Source organism: Triturus cristatus, chromosome 5_1 (assembly GCF_964204655.1).
Source record: "Triturus cristatus chromosome 5_1, aTriCri1.1, whole genome shotgun sequence".
Lineage (NCBI taxonomy): Eukaryota > Metazoa > Chordata > Amphibia > Caudata > Salamandridae > Triturus > Triturus cristatus.
The window spans coordinates 916,689,947-916,710,276 of record NC_140587.1 but is presented as its reverse complement, the minus strand read 5'-3'; the positions used below and the strand labels follow the sequence as shown (position 1 = coordinate 916,710,276).

The 20,330-nt window shown below is 39.7% G+C and overlaps 1 protein-coding gene across 2 annotated transcripts in view; it reads left to right on the top strand.

Moving 5' to 3' along the window:
* Nucleotides 1-20,028, top strand: part of SLC66A2 (solute carrier family 66 member 2) — a 389,162-nt gene extending 369,134 nt beyond the window's left edge. Inside the window, exon 5 of one of the 2 annotated variants that reach the window (XM_085605944.1) lies at nt 15,864-20,028. In XM_085605944.1, coding sequence (XP_085462070.1) covers nt 15,864-16,071 — 208 coding nt within the window. In that variant the 3' untranslated portion in view covers nt 16,072-20,028. The remainder of the gene's footprint in view (nt 1-15,863) is intronic. The other variant, XM_085605943.1, reaches the window with a different exon arrangement.
* The last annotated feature ends 302 nt before the right edge of the window (nt 20,029-20,330 follow it).

Below are 20,330 nucleotides of genomic sequence, written 5' to 3'. Positions count from 1 at the left end.
GCAGTCTCCTAATACTACTGGCTTTTGGGTGTGTGCTTCCACCTTCACTTGAGTGCTTGCATTAAGCTGCGTGAAGGGACTACTTTACAAGTAAAACAGTCTATCCACTTCTGATGACTTGTGTGTCTGCACGTTAGCACATTAAACTCGGACCTATTGGCTTTGGCAGTGCTTGCTAACACTTAGGCAGATGAGCCTAAAATGAAACCACGGTCTCTACCATACCCACAATTCCCAAGGCGAGGAACTACTGGCTAGTATTTCTGAGTTCTCGGGACACCATGGGACACATTCACAAATAAAATGCTTTGAAGTAGGTATGACTTAACTTACCCCTGAATTTCCTTTAGTGGGCAACAATTATAGCAAAACCATCGTGAACTAGGTACACTGGCTTGCAGTTGGAGTCTGTTTTTAGTGGTGAAGCAGATGTGTACTGTGTGAAAGTTCACAGGGAATCTTTTCTCCCTAAAACATATTACTATTTTTTAGGTGTTTGATACAGTGCGCACCTATCTCAAAAGAGAAATGAATCCATTTTTATAGCTGGATGAATATTGTAAAGGTTTGTAGAAAAATGTATGGCCCCTGTTGACAAAGATTTTGCTGTGGGTTACTTTTTCTTGTTGTACTTCTAGCTTATTCCTGGAATTCAATAGTAAGCCAGGAGTACTACAGCAGTATATCACAGCAAACATGTTTGTGAATCGGGTCCCATGTCCTGGGAATTTATGTTATGAATCAGTGTCAATAGGTGTGTTAGTCAAGTGTGGTTGCATGAAAGCAAGCTAACTCTTTAACTCTCACATAGCAGTACGTTGTCAGTTGAAAGCCCAGAACTGAAACTATGGCACTTTGATGACATGGAGCTGTGACAACCCAAGAATAATTTTCTTTCCTGAACCACCTCCCACCTCTGTCCGAGTAAGAAGCCAATTTATAATAGGGACTGTAGAACTTTTCCAACTGTTGCTTCACGCAAGTCCTATTGCTACTATGAGGACCCACTCTGTTCAGGCAGGCAAAGCACCCGTTGGGCTTCAGCCCCATCCCTACCTCTGACCTGATGTGTGCTGGTCTATGCTGGAGATGTGACCTCAATGACTGCGCCATTCAAAGGATCTTTGCAGGTCATCCAGAGATTGAAGTGCATAAAACAGCGTGAGGACTGTACTCCTGAGTGCAACGCTGGGTGGGGCTAGAGATGTGGCTAAAAAATAACAAAATATTCTGCAAACATTTTGTTAGCTTTCAGCTTAATTTAATTACATATAAAATATAATGCCCAGACCTTAATTGAAAAATAAATATACGTTAATGTAATCGGTGGGAAATGCATTTTGTTATGAAAAAAGTTCTGTTGGTTAATGCGGTCACTGCAGATCTGGTGGTGCAACCAGGCAGTCATAGAACTGAATGTTGAAAAATAGTTGTGTATTTATAGTGCTATGTGGTCCCAGCCTGCGATTTGAAAAACTGGAAATACTCATGTCATTATTTTAAAATTGCATTGCACATAGTATAAGATAGGCTGACCTAAAATGCGCAAAGAGATTTATGGCCCAATTTAGAATTTGGTGGACAAGGTACTACACAACAGAATAACCTGCCCACCAAACCCTCAGTCCACCCACCTCATTTAAGAGACACAAAGACCTCAGAAATTCAATCGACTGAGCTCCCATTGGCTCCGTCAATGCCCTTTCCCCCCGATAGAGTAAGGGCCACCAGAGGAAGGACATAACACCATCCACCATACTTAGGGTGGACGGTGTAAAGTCTTTTTTTTCTGTTCCTCACTGCTTGGAAATACCTGGTGGTTCAAGACAGGAAAAAACAGTAATGACCTCAGTGTGGGGAGGTCATTAGTTTCTGGCTTTAGGAACTAACTTTGAGAGTTTGTTTTTCAAAAGTAAATAAAAAGTTAAAAGTCTGGTGAATGGCCGTCACAACAGAGGACGTCTGTCAAAACGGACGGCAGCTGTCCACCAAACTTTTAGTCCATTAAAAGAATCCCCCGTGATGGCGGTTCCATGCAATATGCGGATATGGTTGTTGGGCTGGCAGTCATCTCTACATTTGGCAGATGGTATACCATCAGGGTGTCAGACGAAATGTCCTTTTGCCACCCTGGTGGCCTGGCCTCCATCCGAAAAAGCTTTTAAGTCAGACCCATACTGTTTAACCCTTTTGCTGCGGCGGGAATTCCGCCGCAGCGCTGGGGGGGGTTTGGGGGCAGCGCGGTGGCGCGGTGCTCATGACGGAACCACTCCGTCATGAGCCACGTTTGAGCTGTGCTCATGACGGAGTGGTTCCGTCATGACTCCGCCCACTGCGCTTATCGCCCGCACAGGCGGGAATTAGCGCCACGTGGGCGGCGCGGCCGCCAACGGCCGCAGCATGACGGAACCACTCCGTCATGAGCACACGGCGACCGTGGCTCATGACGGAGTGGTTCCGTCATGAGCAGGGGAGGGGTTAAGATAAAACAAGTGTGTTACAAATATTTATTTATATTAGACTTTACCTAGTCCAAACCTTTTTATTTTCATAAGGTTCCATTAGGGCACACTCCAGAAATTGAGAACACCCTTATTACCTCTCAAAAAGAATAACTATTTGCCACCGTGAAGTCTCAAATGGCTCAAGCAAATAAAAATATATATCCGTTCCCAAGCAGCCTTTAGATTTGCTGTTTAACCAATTGCACATATTTACATTTCTTTCAGGTAGCAGGCACCGTAGTGGAAAGGCGTGTTTCTTCTTTCACGTTCTGCCTCTACCTTGGCTTCACAGAGCAGGAGACCCACTCCATTCACTTTCATCCATAGGAACCAAATCCTAAAGCAAACCAGATGTTTCTTCAGCTGGAAACTCCCGCAGGTAAAATCACTGTGGGAAAAGGCTGCATTGAAGAAGCATGGCTTGTTTATGACACCGTTTCAGCAGCCTCAGCCATATCCACACACCAAAACACTTCGAGCATAGGCCAGACTGCACTCACACACTTCTGTCCATCAATCAGAATTGAATACTTAAGCAACCTATCTTATATTTTCTCTTTAAATTCAGCTACGATCCATTATATCAAAAGCACGTTATTTTTGGACACATTTAAGAATATGAGCGAAGGACCAAGGGGCATATGTATCAAACGATTTTTTAATCGCAAACGCTGCGATTCGCAAAATAACAGCGTTTGCGATTAAAAAATCGGTAATCGGGATGTATGAGCCAAATCCCATCGCAAAATTAAGGAATTGCTAATTTAGCGATTTCTTAATTTTGCGTAAGCATTTAAGAAATCCCAAATTGCGATTTCTTAAATGATATGTAAAAAGCACCCAAGTTGTGCGAATTATCCTTAAGAAATCGCAAATTACCACCAACTTCCAGTTGGTGGTAATTTGCGATTTCCTTTCAAAATGCACTTTTTTGAATTTTACAAAGTGCCACGTGGCGCTCATACATGCCCTTAGGGCATGTATGTGCGCCATATGCACACACATGCTCATTTCAGGGGTGCATCAGGGTGTCATCATGACACCCTTGCACCTTTGAAATTATTCTCAAATTGCGATTAGCAAATTGCGATTCGCTATTTGAGAATTACTTCCTATTCATTCCTATGGGTCTCCTGGCCCATAGAAATGAATGGGCAGGTATTCCTTAATTGCGATTTCGCAATTTGCTAATCGCAATTAAGGAATTTTAAGAAATCGCAAAAAGTTTGCAATTTTTTAAATACATCCCGTTTTGCAATTCTCAAATTGCGATTCTTTAAAAATCGCTATTTTATTATTATTATTATTAAAAACTCTTGTAGAGCGCGTAGTCACCCGAAGGTATCCCAGCGCTAAGAACCCTACCCTAAACCTGATAAGGGGGGCCGGAAGGGGGGTGAGGGATGGGACGAGGATACAGTGGTTCGGAGGGGAAGGGATCATTGAGGAAAAAGATAGGTTTTCAACCGCTTCCTGAAGCGAAGGTGATGAGGTTCCGTTCTAAGGTCGCGGGGGAGTGCTATTTGAGAATCGCAAATGGTGATGTTGATACATATGCCCCCAAGTGTAGTTTTACATCCAGTTTCTCAAAGGTGTTGGATGGAGTTATGTTTTTGTTACTGCTCTTAAACAGTCTTTGTGAGCACTGTCCAAAATGAAGACATACACTCGATATTATCAAACATTGACACGTGAAAAATAACTTTTAAGGAAAATTCTACTTCTAGCAAAGCAACTTGAGTGTTTGCCCCATATTAAGGTTATTAAGTGTACAAGTGTCTAGAAGAAACAATATTTTAAAACAAATTAGAGGCAAGCCTGGTCAGCACATTAATGAGCTTCTGTGTATTTGTTTAAACGTTTTGCTTCGATGCTGGTAAGCGAGATGTTTTTTCAATTGCATCTATCTGCACGTCTGCCAGCAAGCCTTAAACCATTCTAATATACATTTTAATACCTTTACATGTACTTTCTAATGAGACGCGCGAGCGCGCGATCCAAGATGGCCGCCGCGTGAAAGTCTACGCGCGTTTTCGGCCCGTTTTTGCCGATTTTAACGCCGATTCCAGTCAGTAAACTGCCCTGGAGGAGGTCGCTGTGATTATACAGCTCTTACCTGCACTGTGGAGCAAATTCAAGCTTTTCTACACGGCGGAAGTGGGTTTTCTCGCTGCCTGGTTCCTGCTCCCTGCACAGCTTTCAGGTACAGCCAGGCTTTCAGTCAAGGGGGCGGAGCAAGCTTCTAGGAAAGGGCCTGGCTTGGGCCTAACCACTCCCCCAGCCCATTTTAGCTGCTGCACCAGTCATTCCTTGGTGTTTTCCACAGCTCTCATTTCCTCCTTCGTCATTTTGTGTCTGCATTTATATTTTTGACTCTTTTTACCTTAAAATGGAGAATAAGAGTTCTGTTAATAAAAGGAAGCAGCAAATTTCACCTCCTCCTGCTAAATCAAAGGTAGTGGAGTCTTCTGAACCTTCGCTGTCTTTAATATTGGAGGAAATTCAGGCACTTCGAGTCAATACAGATACCATTGCCTCTGAAGTAAAAAAATGTGCGTAAAGATATGGCCAGCCTTTCAATGAAAATATCAGATAATTCCATCAAAATAAACGATAATAAGGTCAAACTTGACTCATTTACCCCACTGGTGGCAAAAATTTCTCCTATGTGCTCAACATTATTGGATTTGGAGAATCGTAACAGACAATATAATCTACGCATATTTAATCTTCCTGAAAATGTTGAGGGGGATAACTGTAGATTATATTTGGAGAATTTATTACCTGGTCTTCTACAAATTAAATTCTCCGAAAAGTTTGAAATTGATAAAGCCCACAGGACTCCCTCACACAGGAATCCTCAACATACAAAACCGCGACAAATGATTTTCAAAGTTCTTCGACACCACCATTTGGTTTTAATCAGAAAAGCAGCTAGAGAAATCCCTTCTTTGATGGTTAATGGGAATAAAATATTTATTCATCAAGACTATGCCAAAGAAACTGTTTCAATTCGCAAAGAATTCACGGCTCTTCGCCCGCAACTTCGCAGTTTAGGCTATAAATATGGTCTTTTTGATCCATCGACGATGCGCATTTGGAAGGATAATATTTCGAAATCTTTTCAACGTCCAGAAGATTTGAAGCATTTTTTGGATCAGCAGTCTCTGCACTCTATGGATACCAATGACTCTGCTACTTGATTTTTGCCAGTTATGTTTTTTCTTCTGACACAGTTATGAAGTTTCTCTTTATTGGGCTCCAGCGGTTTCGGTCATGCTTGTACAGCGTGTGTGCGTTTCACATTTATGTCTTCTGTTTGTCGTTTTTTCTATGTTTTTTCATTTTTTCCTTTCCTTCTTCAGTCTATGGAGCTACCTGTTTCTCATTTTCTTGATCCTCTTTTATCCTTCACTTCTTGTATTCCTTTCTCTTTTCTTCTGTTATGGCTAATATCCATGATATTAAAGTAATTTCATTAAATGTTAAAGGATTGTGCCATCCAGTTAAGCGTGCAAAAATTTTAGATTACCTTGGTTGTTGCAAAGCTGATGTTTGTTTTATACAAGAGACTCATATAGATGATAAAATTTTAGATTATATGCAGAAAAAATGGGTTGATGTTATTGTCTCTTCTCCTGCCAATGGTAAAAAAAATGGTGTAGCTATTCTCTTTGCAAAAAAATTACACTGTCAAATTTTGAGTAAATCATCTGATAAGGATGGTAGATATATACTCGTTAAAATTAAAGTTCATGACTCAGTTCTATATTTATTAAATGTTTATGGTCCTACCGCAGATGATCATATTTTTTGGTCTATCTTACAACAGAGGTTCTAAAGATTGGTAATGTTCCTTTAATTGTCGGAGGTGATTTTAATGTTATCTTTGACCCCTTGTTAGATAGATCATCTCTTACCAAGTTTCGCCCTTCTAAGGTATATTTTGCTTTCAAATCATTTATTCAAACCACTAAATTAGTTGACATTTGGAGGTTACATTTTCCTACAGAAAAATGTTACACATTCTTTTCAAACCCTCATAATTCCCATTCTAGAATTGATTGTTTATTGGTTTCCAGGCACCTAATTGGTTCAATAACTGCTCCTCATATTGGTAACATTGATATTTCAGACCATGCGATGATTTCTTTGGTTTTGAACTTGGAGTCAACTTTTACTAAACAATCTAGATGGCGAATGAACACCGGTGTAATTTTGAATGAGTATAACAAGCCCAAGCTTTTAGCTGCTATTCAAGAATATTTTATACTTAATCCTGAAGGGTCTACTTCTATGATAAATAGATGGGATGCTTTCAAAGCTTATATTAGGGGCGTCACCATATCTATTATGGCCCATGAAAATAAAACCTTTCATGCTACTGTGAAAAACCTACAAAAACAAATTGCGAAATTTGAACGACTTTTTATTACATCCAACAATCCTCAATATAAATTTAAACTACAAAAATTGCGCTATGAATTTAACTCAATCCTCAGTAAAAGGGCAGGTATTCAAATTTCTAATGCTAAAGCTAGATTTAGTTTTAATGCCAATAGATCCGGTAAACTATTAGCTAATTATTTGCGCATAAAAAAAGATAAAACTCAAATCAACTCAATTCTTGGTCCTCATGGTAATATTGCTCTATCTCACAATGAAATTGTTAATGAATTTATGAATTTCTACTCGGCATTATATAATAAACCAGATTTTCTGGAGGTTTCCTTATTGGACTCCTTTTTAAAATCATGTAAATTACCCAAGATTTCACAATCTAATCAAACTAGACTTGATGCTCCTATTACCAAAGATGAAATCCTATCAGCTATAAAATCTCTTAAAAAGAACAAATCTCCGGGTCCTGATGGGATCCCTGCGGAATTCTACAAAGAATTTCAGTTACACCTTTTACCATTTTTGCATCAACTTTTTACGTTTTTTGGATCCACTGGAACTACTTCTGGTTCTTTTACAGAAGCTTTAATTATAGTACTTCCAAAACCAGATAAAGATCCCACCAGAGTGTCTAATTATCGTCCCATATCTTTAATTAACCAAGACTGTAAATTATATGCTAAAATTCTTGCTACTAGATTGGGCCCCATTTTAGATTCTATTATACACCCTGACCAATCTGGTTTTATGAAGAATAGATACTCTGCTAATAACACGAGAACTTTGCTACATATAATTGAACAAAGTCCCACGTTATCGATGCCATCTGGAATTTTAGCCTTAGATGCTGAAAAAGCATTCGATAAACTTCATTGGCAGTTTTTATTCCATACGTTGTCCTCATTTAATTTTGGAGATACCTTTATTCGTATGATTTCAGCTTTATATTCTGCCCCTACTGCTCGTCTATTTATTAATGGCCAAATTTCAACTCAATTTTCACTTTTTAGAGGTACAAGACAAGGTTGTCCTCTTTCTCCCCTCTTATTTTTAATTGGCATTGAACCTTTTCTTAACCTAATCAGAAATTGTGACCGTATCAAAGGAATCACTATTAAGGATGTTACTGTTAAAACCCTTGCCTATGCGGATGATGTGCTCTTATTTGTTAGTGACCCTATATCTTCTTTTCCCTCATTAATGGATATTATTACAAGGTATTCTGCAGTTTCTGGATACACTTTAAATACTAATAAAACTGAATTTTTCCCCTTAAATGTTTATTGCACTCCTGATATGCTCCCCATGCAGGAAATTATTTGGCAAAAGAATAAGATAAAATATCTTGGAATTTTATTTTCCTCTTCCATAAAATCGACAATCAATCTAAATTGTGATTTCATCCTAAACTATATTAAAGACAAAACGTCTAAATGGTCAGCATTACATCTTTCATGGTGGGGTAGGATGGATTCTCTTAAAATGACTATAGCTCCTAAAATATTCTATACCCTTGCCATGGTTCCTACTCAATTTCCATTAAAGTTTTATAAAGATGTTGATAAACTTTTGTCAAAGTTTTTATGGAACAACAAACCTCCTCGTATTGCGTATAAAAAATTAAAAGTTCCTAAGCGTAATGCTGGATTTGGTATCCCGGACTTTTTTCTTTATCATAAAGCTTTTATCTTAAAACAAAGTTCATTATGGTTTAATTGCTCCTTTTTAAATAATTCTCCTACGTGGCTTCGTATTGAGAAATCAATTACGAATCCATTTCCTTTACCTTCTTTGGTGTCCATGCATAATAATGCCCCATTTATTCAAAAGTCAGTTATTATTAAATCCACTAAAATGTTATTTAATGATCTTGACTTAATTTTTCTTGTTCCCATGAATAACACTGTTGAATTATTTTTATGGTATAGTAATGTTATTAAATTGAATAGGAATGTTAATTTCTGGTTTTCATGGATTAAGGCTGGCATTTTTTATCTTAAAGATGTCTATTCTAATAATACGTTTATTTCTTTTGAAACGTTGCAAACAGGTTTTGGTTTATTTGAATCTGATCTTATTAAGTATCAATATTTGTGCAATTCAATTTTAGACTCTTTTCCTACTGCCATCCCCTCTACTGTTACAGTTGACTTAGCAATTTATATTCAAACAGTTTCAAAATCATCTCATGGGGTGTCTATTTTATATAAAAAAATATCTGATACTCTAGGTAGCAATATAGAGAGGATTTCCACGTTTTGGAATAATGAACTTTCACTTTCCTTGTCCACGGACACATGGAAAGATATTTGGCTTAATAGTATATCTGGGTGGTTGCCTGTTTCAATCTACCAAACTAATTCTTATATCCTGTATAATCGTATATGGACTCCATCACGTTTGTTCCAAGCTAAACTTCTCCCCTCTCCTGATTGTTGGCATTGTAAATCACACCCTGGCTCATTACAACACATGTTTTTTGATTGTCCTTTGATTTTTAAATTTTGGTCTGAAGTCTGGGATATCATTAAGAAGATTTTTAAATTTCAACTTGATCTTTCCTATCAGTTAATAATCTGTAAATCTGCCATTCTTCCACAAAACATACATGATTTAGAGAGTAAACTTTTTGATTTTCTTATTTCAGCTGCTTTAAAATCCATTACTTTTTGTTGGAAAGATGTCTCTGTATTATCTGTTCATGCTTGGTGGTCATGGGTTATTCTTTCCAGAAGAGGTGCTCAATTATCTATGAAGGGGATCACTCATAATTCTTTTTCTTATCAATCTTTTTGGTTACCTGTTGATGAATATTTATCCATTTAATGCTGTATGAATAATTTTAATTCAAATCAGTTTTATAATGGCATATAGTAGCTCTGTTTGCATTTTCTACGTCAATTGGTATATTTGTACCTTCCCTTCCCCTCCCTCTATTCTCCCTTTTGGTATTTTTTGATTATGTATTTTCTCATTACCTAAGATAATTTTTTCTATGATTTTGCTTACGATATATAATGTTATTTAGGTATTATTGCTTAATCATAATATTTTATGTGCTGTCTATCTTTTTAGTTGTATTTGAACAAAATTCAATAAAATATTTTGAACACATGTACTTTCTAATATACATTTTAACACCTTTACATGTACTTTCTGAAAGCAGGCGGTACCTGACAATAGTGCATGTGGCCCGAAGATGAAAGGGTTTCATTGTGTTTTTATGTTGCTTTAGCCCCACATCATGTCACTGACACACGAGCAGGGCAAGGAGGCTCTCAGGCGGTGTGTGAAATGCCCTGTGTTGGAAGAAGCTCTCAAACGGTGGCCTTCTCCTCACAGGTGCTGTTTGGGATAGAACAAAAACAGACCTGGCAACCAGTAAACAACTTTCAATGTATGAGGAGGTTAGGGGCCTCATGCCGAGAGCTACCTAGGAAGCCCCCTGCCCTCCACTAAGCAGACCACCCCCTCCCCGACCCAAAAAACCAAAGGGTCACTGAGGCTGTCGCCGATGGCCTGGGTTGTTTTCGCACCTCTTAATGGACATTGTGTGCTTACAGCCGCAAAAGACAAGCTGGAAGTCCACTATACGCAGCGGGTTTCAGCTAGCCTTGCCTGCCACCATGTGATTTGGTCTGCTCACTGTGTGACCTGTGAAAGGAGCCGAAATGGTGTGACACACGGTGGCAACGTGTGAGGTGGCAGGTCTGCTAAGAGGTCCCAGGGTCCTCCAATGCACACTCCTGCAGAAAAGGACTCAAAAGTCAGGCAGGCCCGCCAGCAGTGAAAGACCGAACAGTGGCATTAAACCACGACTCCATCCTTCACTGTGGCCCTCTCCCAGTAGAGGTACGTTCTCTGTGAAAATTGTAAAAAAAAAAAAAATATATATATATATATATATATATATATATATATATATATATATATATATATATATATATATATATATATATATATATATACACACGCACACACGCACACACACACACCATACACACACACACACACACACACACACACACTCTCTCTCTCTCTCTCTCTCTCTCTCTCTCTCTCTCTCTCTCTCTCTCTCTCTCTCTCTCTCTCTCTCTCTCCCCACTTTATTTTGAGAAGGGCAGTACCCGCACTTCTCAAGAGAGACGTAATACTTTTAATTGGAGAGTACCAGCACTTCTCAGAACCAAGCAGGTACTCGGGTACAGAGTGTCTGCACTTCTATTTTTCCATTTCAAGCACTGTATATATACATATATTATTTATTTATTTATTGCAATCTGACATTCTGTCACAGTGTGTGCTGCATGCACCTGATGGGGGCGCTCTCTGCAGCAGAAGGGAACCCCGCGCTGTAACTGTAATACTCCACCGGATGTCTACCTCTAGCAAGCAACATGCCGAAGTTGTTGACCATTGGCTTGCTTATTACGTCAGGATTATTAATTGCTATTAGGACAGCCTTGAGTGCGTAGAGGAGAACCCATGATTTAGTCATATGGGTGATGGAGTTCTAGCCCTACTCTCAATCATAAATAGATACACTGATCATGGTTAATCAGCTACTCAATGTCTGGTGATCTGAGCTCCCTACAACTAATTGATATGGACTCGTCATTTGCTTGCGAAATGGTCATAAAAAATTGTTCATCCCTAATTTCTTTAATCCTTTTGGCTGTTACTTTCAGATCTGTTAATAATGGCATTGTCCTGGCAGGGAAGCCTACAGAGCTCTTCTGAATTTAAGAATTTTAGAAAATCCTTACAAACCAATATTCAGAATAGCATAATTGCATGAACTAGTGGGAAAATAGATGCACCCATATTTAAAACGATCTCTTCTTTTGTTAAGTCTTTGGAAAACAGATTTGCTCAGGTTGAGTTTTGGTGATTTTATGTTTTGCATCTCCTGGAAAAATGGGCGGGTAACAGCCCCTTTCTGTGCCATTTTCTTTGCTTCTACCAGGCAACCTGTAGCCCCTTAATCCTGAATTTTCATAGCTGTCCTTTCTTCTGATCCCTAACCGGCAGTATTAGACTAAAAAAACTATTCTATATCCCGCGTAGATTCCCGATTGCTTTCAGCATCTAAAGATGAAGGAAGGCAGGCAGCTGTTCGAATCATAAACTTTCAGAGAGCCATAGTTGTGCTTCCTGGTCAAATCTTTTACTGAAAGTGAATACTAACCCAGGAAGATATTCTAGTTTGTCCACTGTGGGCTTCATAAATATACTCTGTTGCAGCTCATCCAGATACATTTGTAAAATCTCATAAAAAAGTTAGAATTCTACATTTTCCAATTTCACGTCCTGAATTTTTTTTATTGTCATCTGCTGTTTGCAGATGTCTTCTCTACTTGTATAATTAATAGTTTAATCATGTTTATCTTCGTCTCTGTTAAGTTTGGGCCCTCCACGCTGTGCGATACGCTCAAACCATATTTGCCTTTGTAGGGTCATATCATCTTCTTATTGACACCTCTGAAGATCTTTCCTTCACACTTGGTCTAACTGCCACTGATGATCATATATACCTGTGTTTTCGTGAGTGGTGCTTTACTAGCTGGAGGGTGTTTTTCATCTGGCAGGAGTGGTAGCATTAGAATGCAACTTCATGTAAATATTTTGGTTGCCACCTATGCCTCGTTGAAGGCCTTCCTTCCAGCAACTTGGCATGTTCCTCGGGCATGATAAACATTTTCTTGATATTGCCTGATTTCCACAAATGTATACTTATATCATCCTTACAGTTTTATGGAAAGTAATGTGGCTGCATGGCATGGTGAGATGCAGACTTGTGACTTTGATCAAATCGCACATGGCTTTTGGTGGGAACCTGCACAGACGAGTGATCTGCAGTCGAATATATTCTCTCTTGCCTTTAGTCTTCTTCCCTCTCAATCTTTCCCTGTTGCCATGAAGTCAATGGCTACCCTGTTAGCAGGTATTTTTTTGTGCATCTCTGTATATGTGTGAAAACGTCTTGGCGTGAGTCTTGAGGTTGTTGGGCGCTATGTAAATGTAGTTAGTATTCGTAGTTCCATTTTATAGCGAGTCGAATTTAGATCACTCTGTGGGAAACCAAAAGAAAGTTACCAATAGCTGTAGCCCCAAATTAAAGCAGCGATTATCCAAGTTTTCATTGGACTTTTTGTCTCGCATTGTAGCAAAGCAAAATGAAAATTATACTACAAAATGAAATGAAAGTCACACATATGGCAATATCTGGAAGCAGTGCTTTATATTTTGTTAGAATTTGTAAATGTTTAAGTAATAAACATACGTTGCAGTTATTCATTTCCTAGGATATTCTACTGGCACTATTTCAACAAAACATACCCTGGGCAGAGGAAGAAATGGAGTCTGTCTCTGTTGTTCATAAGTCCCAAAAGGTTCCCTTGTGACTCATTCTGGGCGAGAGGAGTTATTTTCACCCAGAGTTGCTCAATTAAAAGTGTCAAGGGGATATCACTCGCTAATCATTGGCATGCTTCTTTATAGGGTCCCATCCTCGCACAACTCCTATGGGCTCTTCATGTTTGGGGTGAGGAGCTTCTACACACCAATCTTGTCTGATGGACTAGGCAACCTAGTTCTATGGTGCCCTAATCCTCTTGTTGGTATTGCAAGGGAAACAGGAGGGGGGTTTGATAAAAACCGCCTGCTAGTTCACGCCAACAATTTATCCGCATCACTAGGATTGTTGTGTGTGTGTGCATGCACACAAAAGGGCACCATCTTGGAATGTTTACAAATGTTTTAAAATGGCAGCTAACCAATACAGCAGTAGGCGTAGCTCTGAGTAACGGGGAGGGAGAAAAAGCATCCCATATACATGCACTGCAGTGCCAGGTCCGACGCCATCAATAAAAGGATATATGGTAGCCATTCAAAACACAGCAAGACCGAAATGTACCTTGAAATACAAGAATAAGGAGGAAAGCCATCAAATCAGGGATGTGGCAGTGAGATAGAGAAAAAACAATCCTATCAAGAGGAAGGTCTGACTCAACACCCAATCTATGTGCCGTATTGTTCACAGTAGGTATTCAACAGCACCGCTAAAACTACCTGCAGCAAGACCTACAAATAAGACTTGTTTTCATTAAAAATGAGAAAAGTGAAACTTTATACACCAATACCATATAAAAAAGCAATTAAATTGAGAAGCTACACAAAACACTGTACAATCAGAAACACTTACCTTCGCCGTCAACCTTTGGTTTATCTGATCTAGGTGAAATCACTTAAGATAGATGATTGAGTGTCCCTTCTCCAGGGTCCTAGTGCTTCAGTGCTGGTTAATCCAGGAATCAATGACTTCAAACCAAATCCATCCTATTGGGTTTTGTTATTGGCTGTTTCAATACGGACTTAGCCTTTCAGAGATCCCTTAAATGTGTCTTCTGTTCTTCTGTGGCGGAATTGGCATCTAGGGTGGCATTATCCTCTTGGAAGAACACCACTTAAGAACCTTCCTCTCATGTCTTCTTCACAAAATCATACAGCCGAGGGAATGCTATAGCCTTCCTTCAGTGGAAAGAAGCTGTCCCTCAGCCAAGGGAGAGAATGCCATAAGCAGACCAAGTACAGTCAGCACCTTTGATACCAAACACACTACACTTCTACTCTATGCTGACGGGTCAGTATGGACATGGAGAGCAGAGGAAGAGTAAAATGGGCGGCCATGAAGATGTGGCAAGTGGCTGGAGAAGGCAGGGTATGGGGGCATGTGTACAAATAGGTAGAGCCACAGAAATATGGCACAGGTTGGAAGTAAGTATGGGTAGAACAGGGGAATCAGTGTAAATAAACAACTTTCTCTGTATCTTTTGAGTTTTTCACAGCACCAACATCTATAAAAAGCTTCAAAGCGCCTATAGATTTAAAATTGCAGGTATAAAAAATCCAAAAAGTAATGAGTGCATTAAACGTGAGTAACTGTGTGCTCCAGTGCAGCTGGAATATATTGCATACTGATTGTTTAAGTAATCAACTATTATATTTTATATGCAGTAAGTCTCATATCCCCATTTCCATTGAAACTGACTGAATTGTGTATCTGGTCCAGGTTGGATTTATGTTATTACAGTCCAATGTGCTATGTAAATGTGTTGCTTGTCCCGGTGAGAAGTGCTGTTGTGAGCATTGACACAGCCAACTACACTGCTTATCTGTGCTGTGAAGTGGTTTATTTGTAAAAAAATAAGTGATGGGGCTCTCGTCAGGAGGCAACTTGCACCAGCCCATTTCTCCTGTTAGCACTGCCTAAAACAGAAACAACTACTAACCATGATATTGGGAAGAGGATGTGGCATACTGGCCAGAGCTTCCAACTTCGGAGCTGGGGAACTAAGTTCCAGTCTCATCGTTGGCTCAACACCCTGTGATTCTGGGCAAATCACTTAATCTCCCTGTAAATAAATGTGTCCTTAACTGGTGCTCATGAAAAGCGCTGGTTATGAAGTGCTGGTGCTGAGCACCAGAAACCACTGGCTCAAATTAAGCATTGGTGCTGTGTTGGTTAAATGCAAAGTATTCTAATATGTTCTGTTGAACGTTTGTGTGTTTGTTGCCACCTAAGCGTTAACATTCTTTACTGTTTGTTGAGACTTGTGTGTTTGTCTGTTGTTTATAAATAGCACAAACTTGGCCAAAGGGGCAGCTGTGCTTTGTGGGTGTTTACATCTAAAAGCATGATCAGGGAACCTATGCACCCTTTTAAAGACCGAGCTACTGCTTACTGCTGTACTTGTGCAAGTATGAGCGAAAGAAAAAGTGAAACAGCTGTCAAAGTGTATGCTATAGTATGATGCTTTAGTGAAATAAGATGAACAAATAAAAAATAATAACACCATCCATAAAGAGTTTATGTAGTGTGTTATGGGTGCATTTTAATTCTTACTTACTAACGTTGCTTTTCTTTCTGTTTTTTTCTTCTTCATTTTTTTACCCAAGTGTAAAAATGGTACTGATGTGGACGAGTGGAGACACCTTCAAGACTGTTTACTTCATCCTCAATCAAGCTCCTTTCCAGTTCTCCGTGTGCGGGCTGCTGCAGGTTTTTGTGGACATTGCCATCCTGCTGCAGGTGTACTTATACAGTGGACATCCTCAGAAGTCAGTGCTGCACACCCCACACAACCCCAGTGCCAAGGCCCTTTGATTCAGACTGTGCGTGCTTTATCCAGCAAGCAGCGCGCCACCAGTGTTCAGAAACAACCTCTCCGTTGCACCCCTGTTGCGGGGTTCAGACTCATCCTGAAAACAAGACAAGAATGTTGCAAAATGTATTTACTTCATGTCTAGTTTTGCTACTATGTTTGGGGACTTTTTTCATTTTTACATTTTTACGGAACATTTTCACTGGTTTTGCTCTATTCTTAAATTTCCACAAACTGTATGTACATTTGTGTGTGCATGTTTAATGTATATGGGTAAATGTGTGTATAAACTACCTAGGTATGTTTCTCAAAGCATTTTCTGCTAATAATTACAACTTCTCTGCACAACAAACCTTTACAACTGTAAATTGATAATCATGGTGCATGAAATTCAGATTAGTGGATTTTTTACTCTGACAAAATTCATTTGACACTATGCAAATGCCACTTTTATGGTGGAATTTCCGCAATTGCAAATTTTTAATTCAGGAGCACAGTGTTCCTGAGTCGGGCCACTTGCAAAAGTGGGTGAACAGCCACAAACGTATGAGTTTGTGGATATGCACGTACCTCTTGCATAAAATTTCCCATCCTTAAAAACCTTGTAACCTTGCTCCTGTCAGAGTGTGTGGTATTTGGGTTTCCAGGATGGGAAATGGGAGGGAATTACCCCATATTTAATGGGGACGTACGTAAAGGGGCTTCTCCACAGGAAAAAAAAAGCGTTTTACCCCATTAAGAAAAAACAAAAAGCTGTATGCACAATTGCACATAACAGGAATGTACACATGCCAGCACCTTGGAATGTTTAAGAAAATCTACTTGCACAGATTTCCTTCTATGTTGATGAAAACCTTTGTGAATTTCAAGTCGAAAATGTGCTACAGAGGTATTCCCCTGGGAGCAAATTTTTCTGCAGTGCCCTATGTGAACCGAGTATGATATAAATGTATAATAAACAGTATTTCTAAGTTATTGATAGACAAAATACAAGAAAAGGATTCAGCAAAGTCTAGTGTGGTGTCTGAGTATGAGAAGAAACTGGTGGCACAGAACTGTAAATATTGTCCCTGATATGGGAAACCTTCCACTCTTCTCTTGCTGTACCAAAAGAAGTGTGCTAAGGAAAAATGGCAATGTGCAGTCGGGTTACTTTTACAAAAAAAAAGTTTATCGAATGAAGGCAATCATAGTAATGTTTTTTAAGGGTCGAAATAATTGTGTATGATGAATATTTAATGGGTGAAGTTCAAATGCTTTAATTCTATTGGTTTTGTCCCTGCCAAAAGAGAAAGCGTTATGTAGCAACACTGCTCTGTTTGTAAAATTAAGCACTGTACATCCTTTCGCAATCTTAAGATTACTAATAAGGTAGGACTCCTGCAGTCATAGGGTGGCTCTGCTTGTATATCACAACATTGAGGTACCAAATTTCGGCCTTCAACAATAGCAAATATATAATACCAAAAACTACTGTATTGTCAAGGTAAATTTCTATATGTAGGTATAGATTTACTATTCCTGAGTGCTAATCTGTTATTAACTGTTACTGTACCACGTTAAGAGTTATACATCTTTATTTTCAATATTCTGTATTAGATTATTGCAGGTTGGTGTTAAAAACTCAATATTGAGGTAGTACACTGATAGCACATGCAAGCAATTGTTTCTTCAGGGATAAGGTAATGGTACTGGATCACCCCTACAACAGGGACTCCCCGACATGCCCTTGTGACTTAACACTAAGATCATTCCTTTCGGAGATTAGCAGGTCGTATTTTCAGAGCCAGAGTTCACCATTGGGTCTTCTACTGAAAAATGGCAGCACCCTGCTGACCTGTAGACATTGTCAAACTTATGATTGACAACCGTTGCTGGGAACTGAATGTAATGGTTTCAAGCCTTTGGCACTAGGTCTATGTGCTTGGATAAAAGTAAAATTAGAGTGGCCTTCTTACAAAGAGTTAAATATGGGGCCTAGTGCCTCCAGAAAAGCATATAAATCCAGGTGTTGCTTTGGCCTGGACTATCCTTGTGTGACCCGCTGGAGAATTAAGGAGCCCAACATTGGTCTCAGTCGCCACAATGACTCATCAAGGCTGATCACTGATGATGTAGGTACCATGTTTCTTCAGGTACCATGTTTCTTCACTAAGAGTGTGCGGAGTATGGCTTTATTTGTGTTGCGGGGGGGGGGCAACATTGTGGCTATTACTTAACTTCCTTATTTGGGTGATAGTAACCCAGGCTCAGAGTGGCGAGCCTTTATAGAGCCTCAACATTTTTCTTTGAGGGATGTAGCAATCGAACTACTAGAACCTGCCTCAATGATGTCTCTGTCTTCTTCCATATGTTTTCCCACGGCCTCCCAAGCAGGTCTGCGTGTCAAGCATTTGCGTGTTTAGGAAGGAGTGCCACTTTTGTCTACTGTAGGGCATACTACAGCCTTTGGGAAAACACCTCTCTGGGGATTTGAACTTCATTAAAGGTTACATTGCCTCATTGACCCCTGGAACAGCACTAACTACTATAGTTGAAAGACGTGAGCCTTTGCAACATTCAGAAAATCTCTGGCAGTCCATTGAATGAGTTTGTTTGGCAAACCAAGCTCTGAGACCCACCAAACAGGTGCTGGTTGGCTGCACCGTAGATTTCTGGATTCCAAGAGGCCAACAGTATTCAGAACTCTACGCCCCACAGCCTTCGCAGAAGGCTGTGCACCTAACTTTGCCAAAGAAGCCCACATGAGCCTTTGGTTCCATGTTACAGGACACTGACCCTTGAGGTGGGCTTCGATAACTTGGATGAGGAAGATTGTTTCAATACGATTCATCTCTACCATGCACTGATGTACAGTGATATGCCTTGGGCTGAAGGAATCAGAGCTCACAACACACCAAGAAAGATTAGACAGATGAAGTGTGCCCTGATACAGGAGTACCTTTGAAATGTGAAGGCTAAGCTGTGACAAAATCAAAGGGACTTAATCAGACTTTTACGGATGGGATACTCTGTCACAAACGTGACGGATGTCCCATCATGCACTATAGTATATGGCACTTGTAATACGACAGACCGGCTATCCTCCACCTTTTGATAGAGTATCCCTTCTGCCAAACTTTAAGTAAGGTGCAAAATTATCCGACTATAGCCCCTTATATCATTGATGACAAATTTAGTGATTCAGTAAATATCATGAGGGGGAGAAGAAGGTATAAGTGGAGAGGTCCCACTCGGCTCCCAAACAAATATGAGTAAAAATCAAAAGAGAGTGGGATCTGTGTCCTGGGAAATCCCTTAGGAAAAAATCTGTGGGACCCTCAACAACTATTTTCAGTCAGTGGTATAAGCTTTGCCACTAATTTACTAGTAGTTGATAGTGTAATCTTCAGGTATTTTTCCTCCAACCAGGAGGTGATCTCTCTTGCTCGAAGAGATTTTTGTGGGGATCCACAGCAGAGTGAGCAATATAAAATTATCTCTTGTCTAGCATTGTTATTTTAATAAAGACTAGACAAGGATAGGGTTAAAAGAGAAGTGAATGTGTATCATGGATGAGTTATGTATCCATCATATCACTAGGTGAGGTCAAGGTCTTCATGTTTCAGCCCTCCAGCGCCCATAAAGTGCCGGCGTCTTTCGTCAGGCCCACTAGAAAGATTCTTTTTAGAGGATTCCTTAGTTTTCGATAGGTCAGGTGAAACACTGTTCCCTGAGTTTTTTTTAAAAGGTCCAGGTCGACTTTTACTCCCAGTATGATGAGAACACTGTTCTCTTCTCATTGTTACAAACGGGCCCCATAGGTATGAGAGGAAGAAAAGGCTGCCGTCCTTTGTTGAATGGTGTTCCCATGCCCGATTGATTCCTCCCGTCCTGTCCAGGACACAGATCCCACTCTCTTTTGATTTTTACTCAAACTTAGTCATTCTTCATATAAGAACATTCCGTTTTTTATCCCATCACCAGCTCATGCAGTGTGGTTAAGAGGCAAAAGACCAGCATTACAATTTTTCTCTTTTTGTCTTCTCATGGTTTGTGCTTTACCCATGGCGGTACTAGACAAGACACATTCAATGGCAAAATGCAGAACTATCAGAAATCTTCAAATGGGATTCTTTATTTAGTTTGCAAATGCTGGCCCAAAAAACTAATCTTAGAATGCACTGCTGACAATTGGTAAGCAGTCTGCTCCAGTAGAGGTGTGGGAGTTTCTCTCTCTTCTGGTCTGTTGATGGAGTAGACTATTAAAGACCCTTACGCC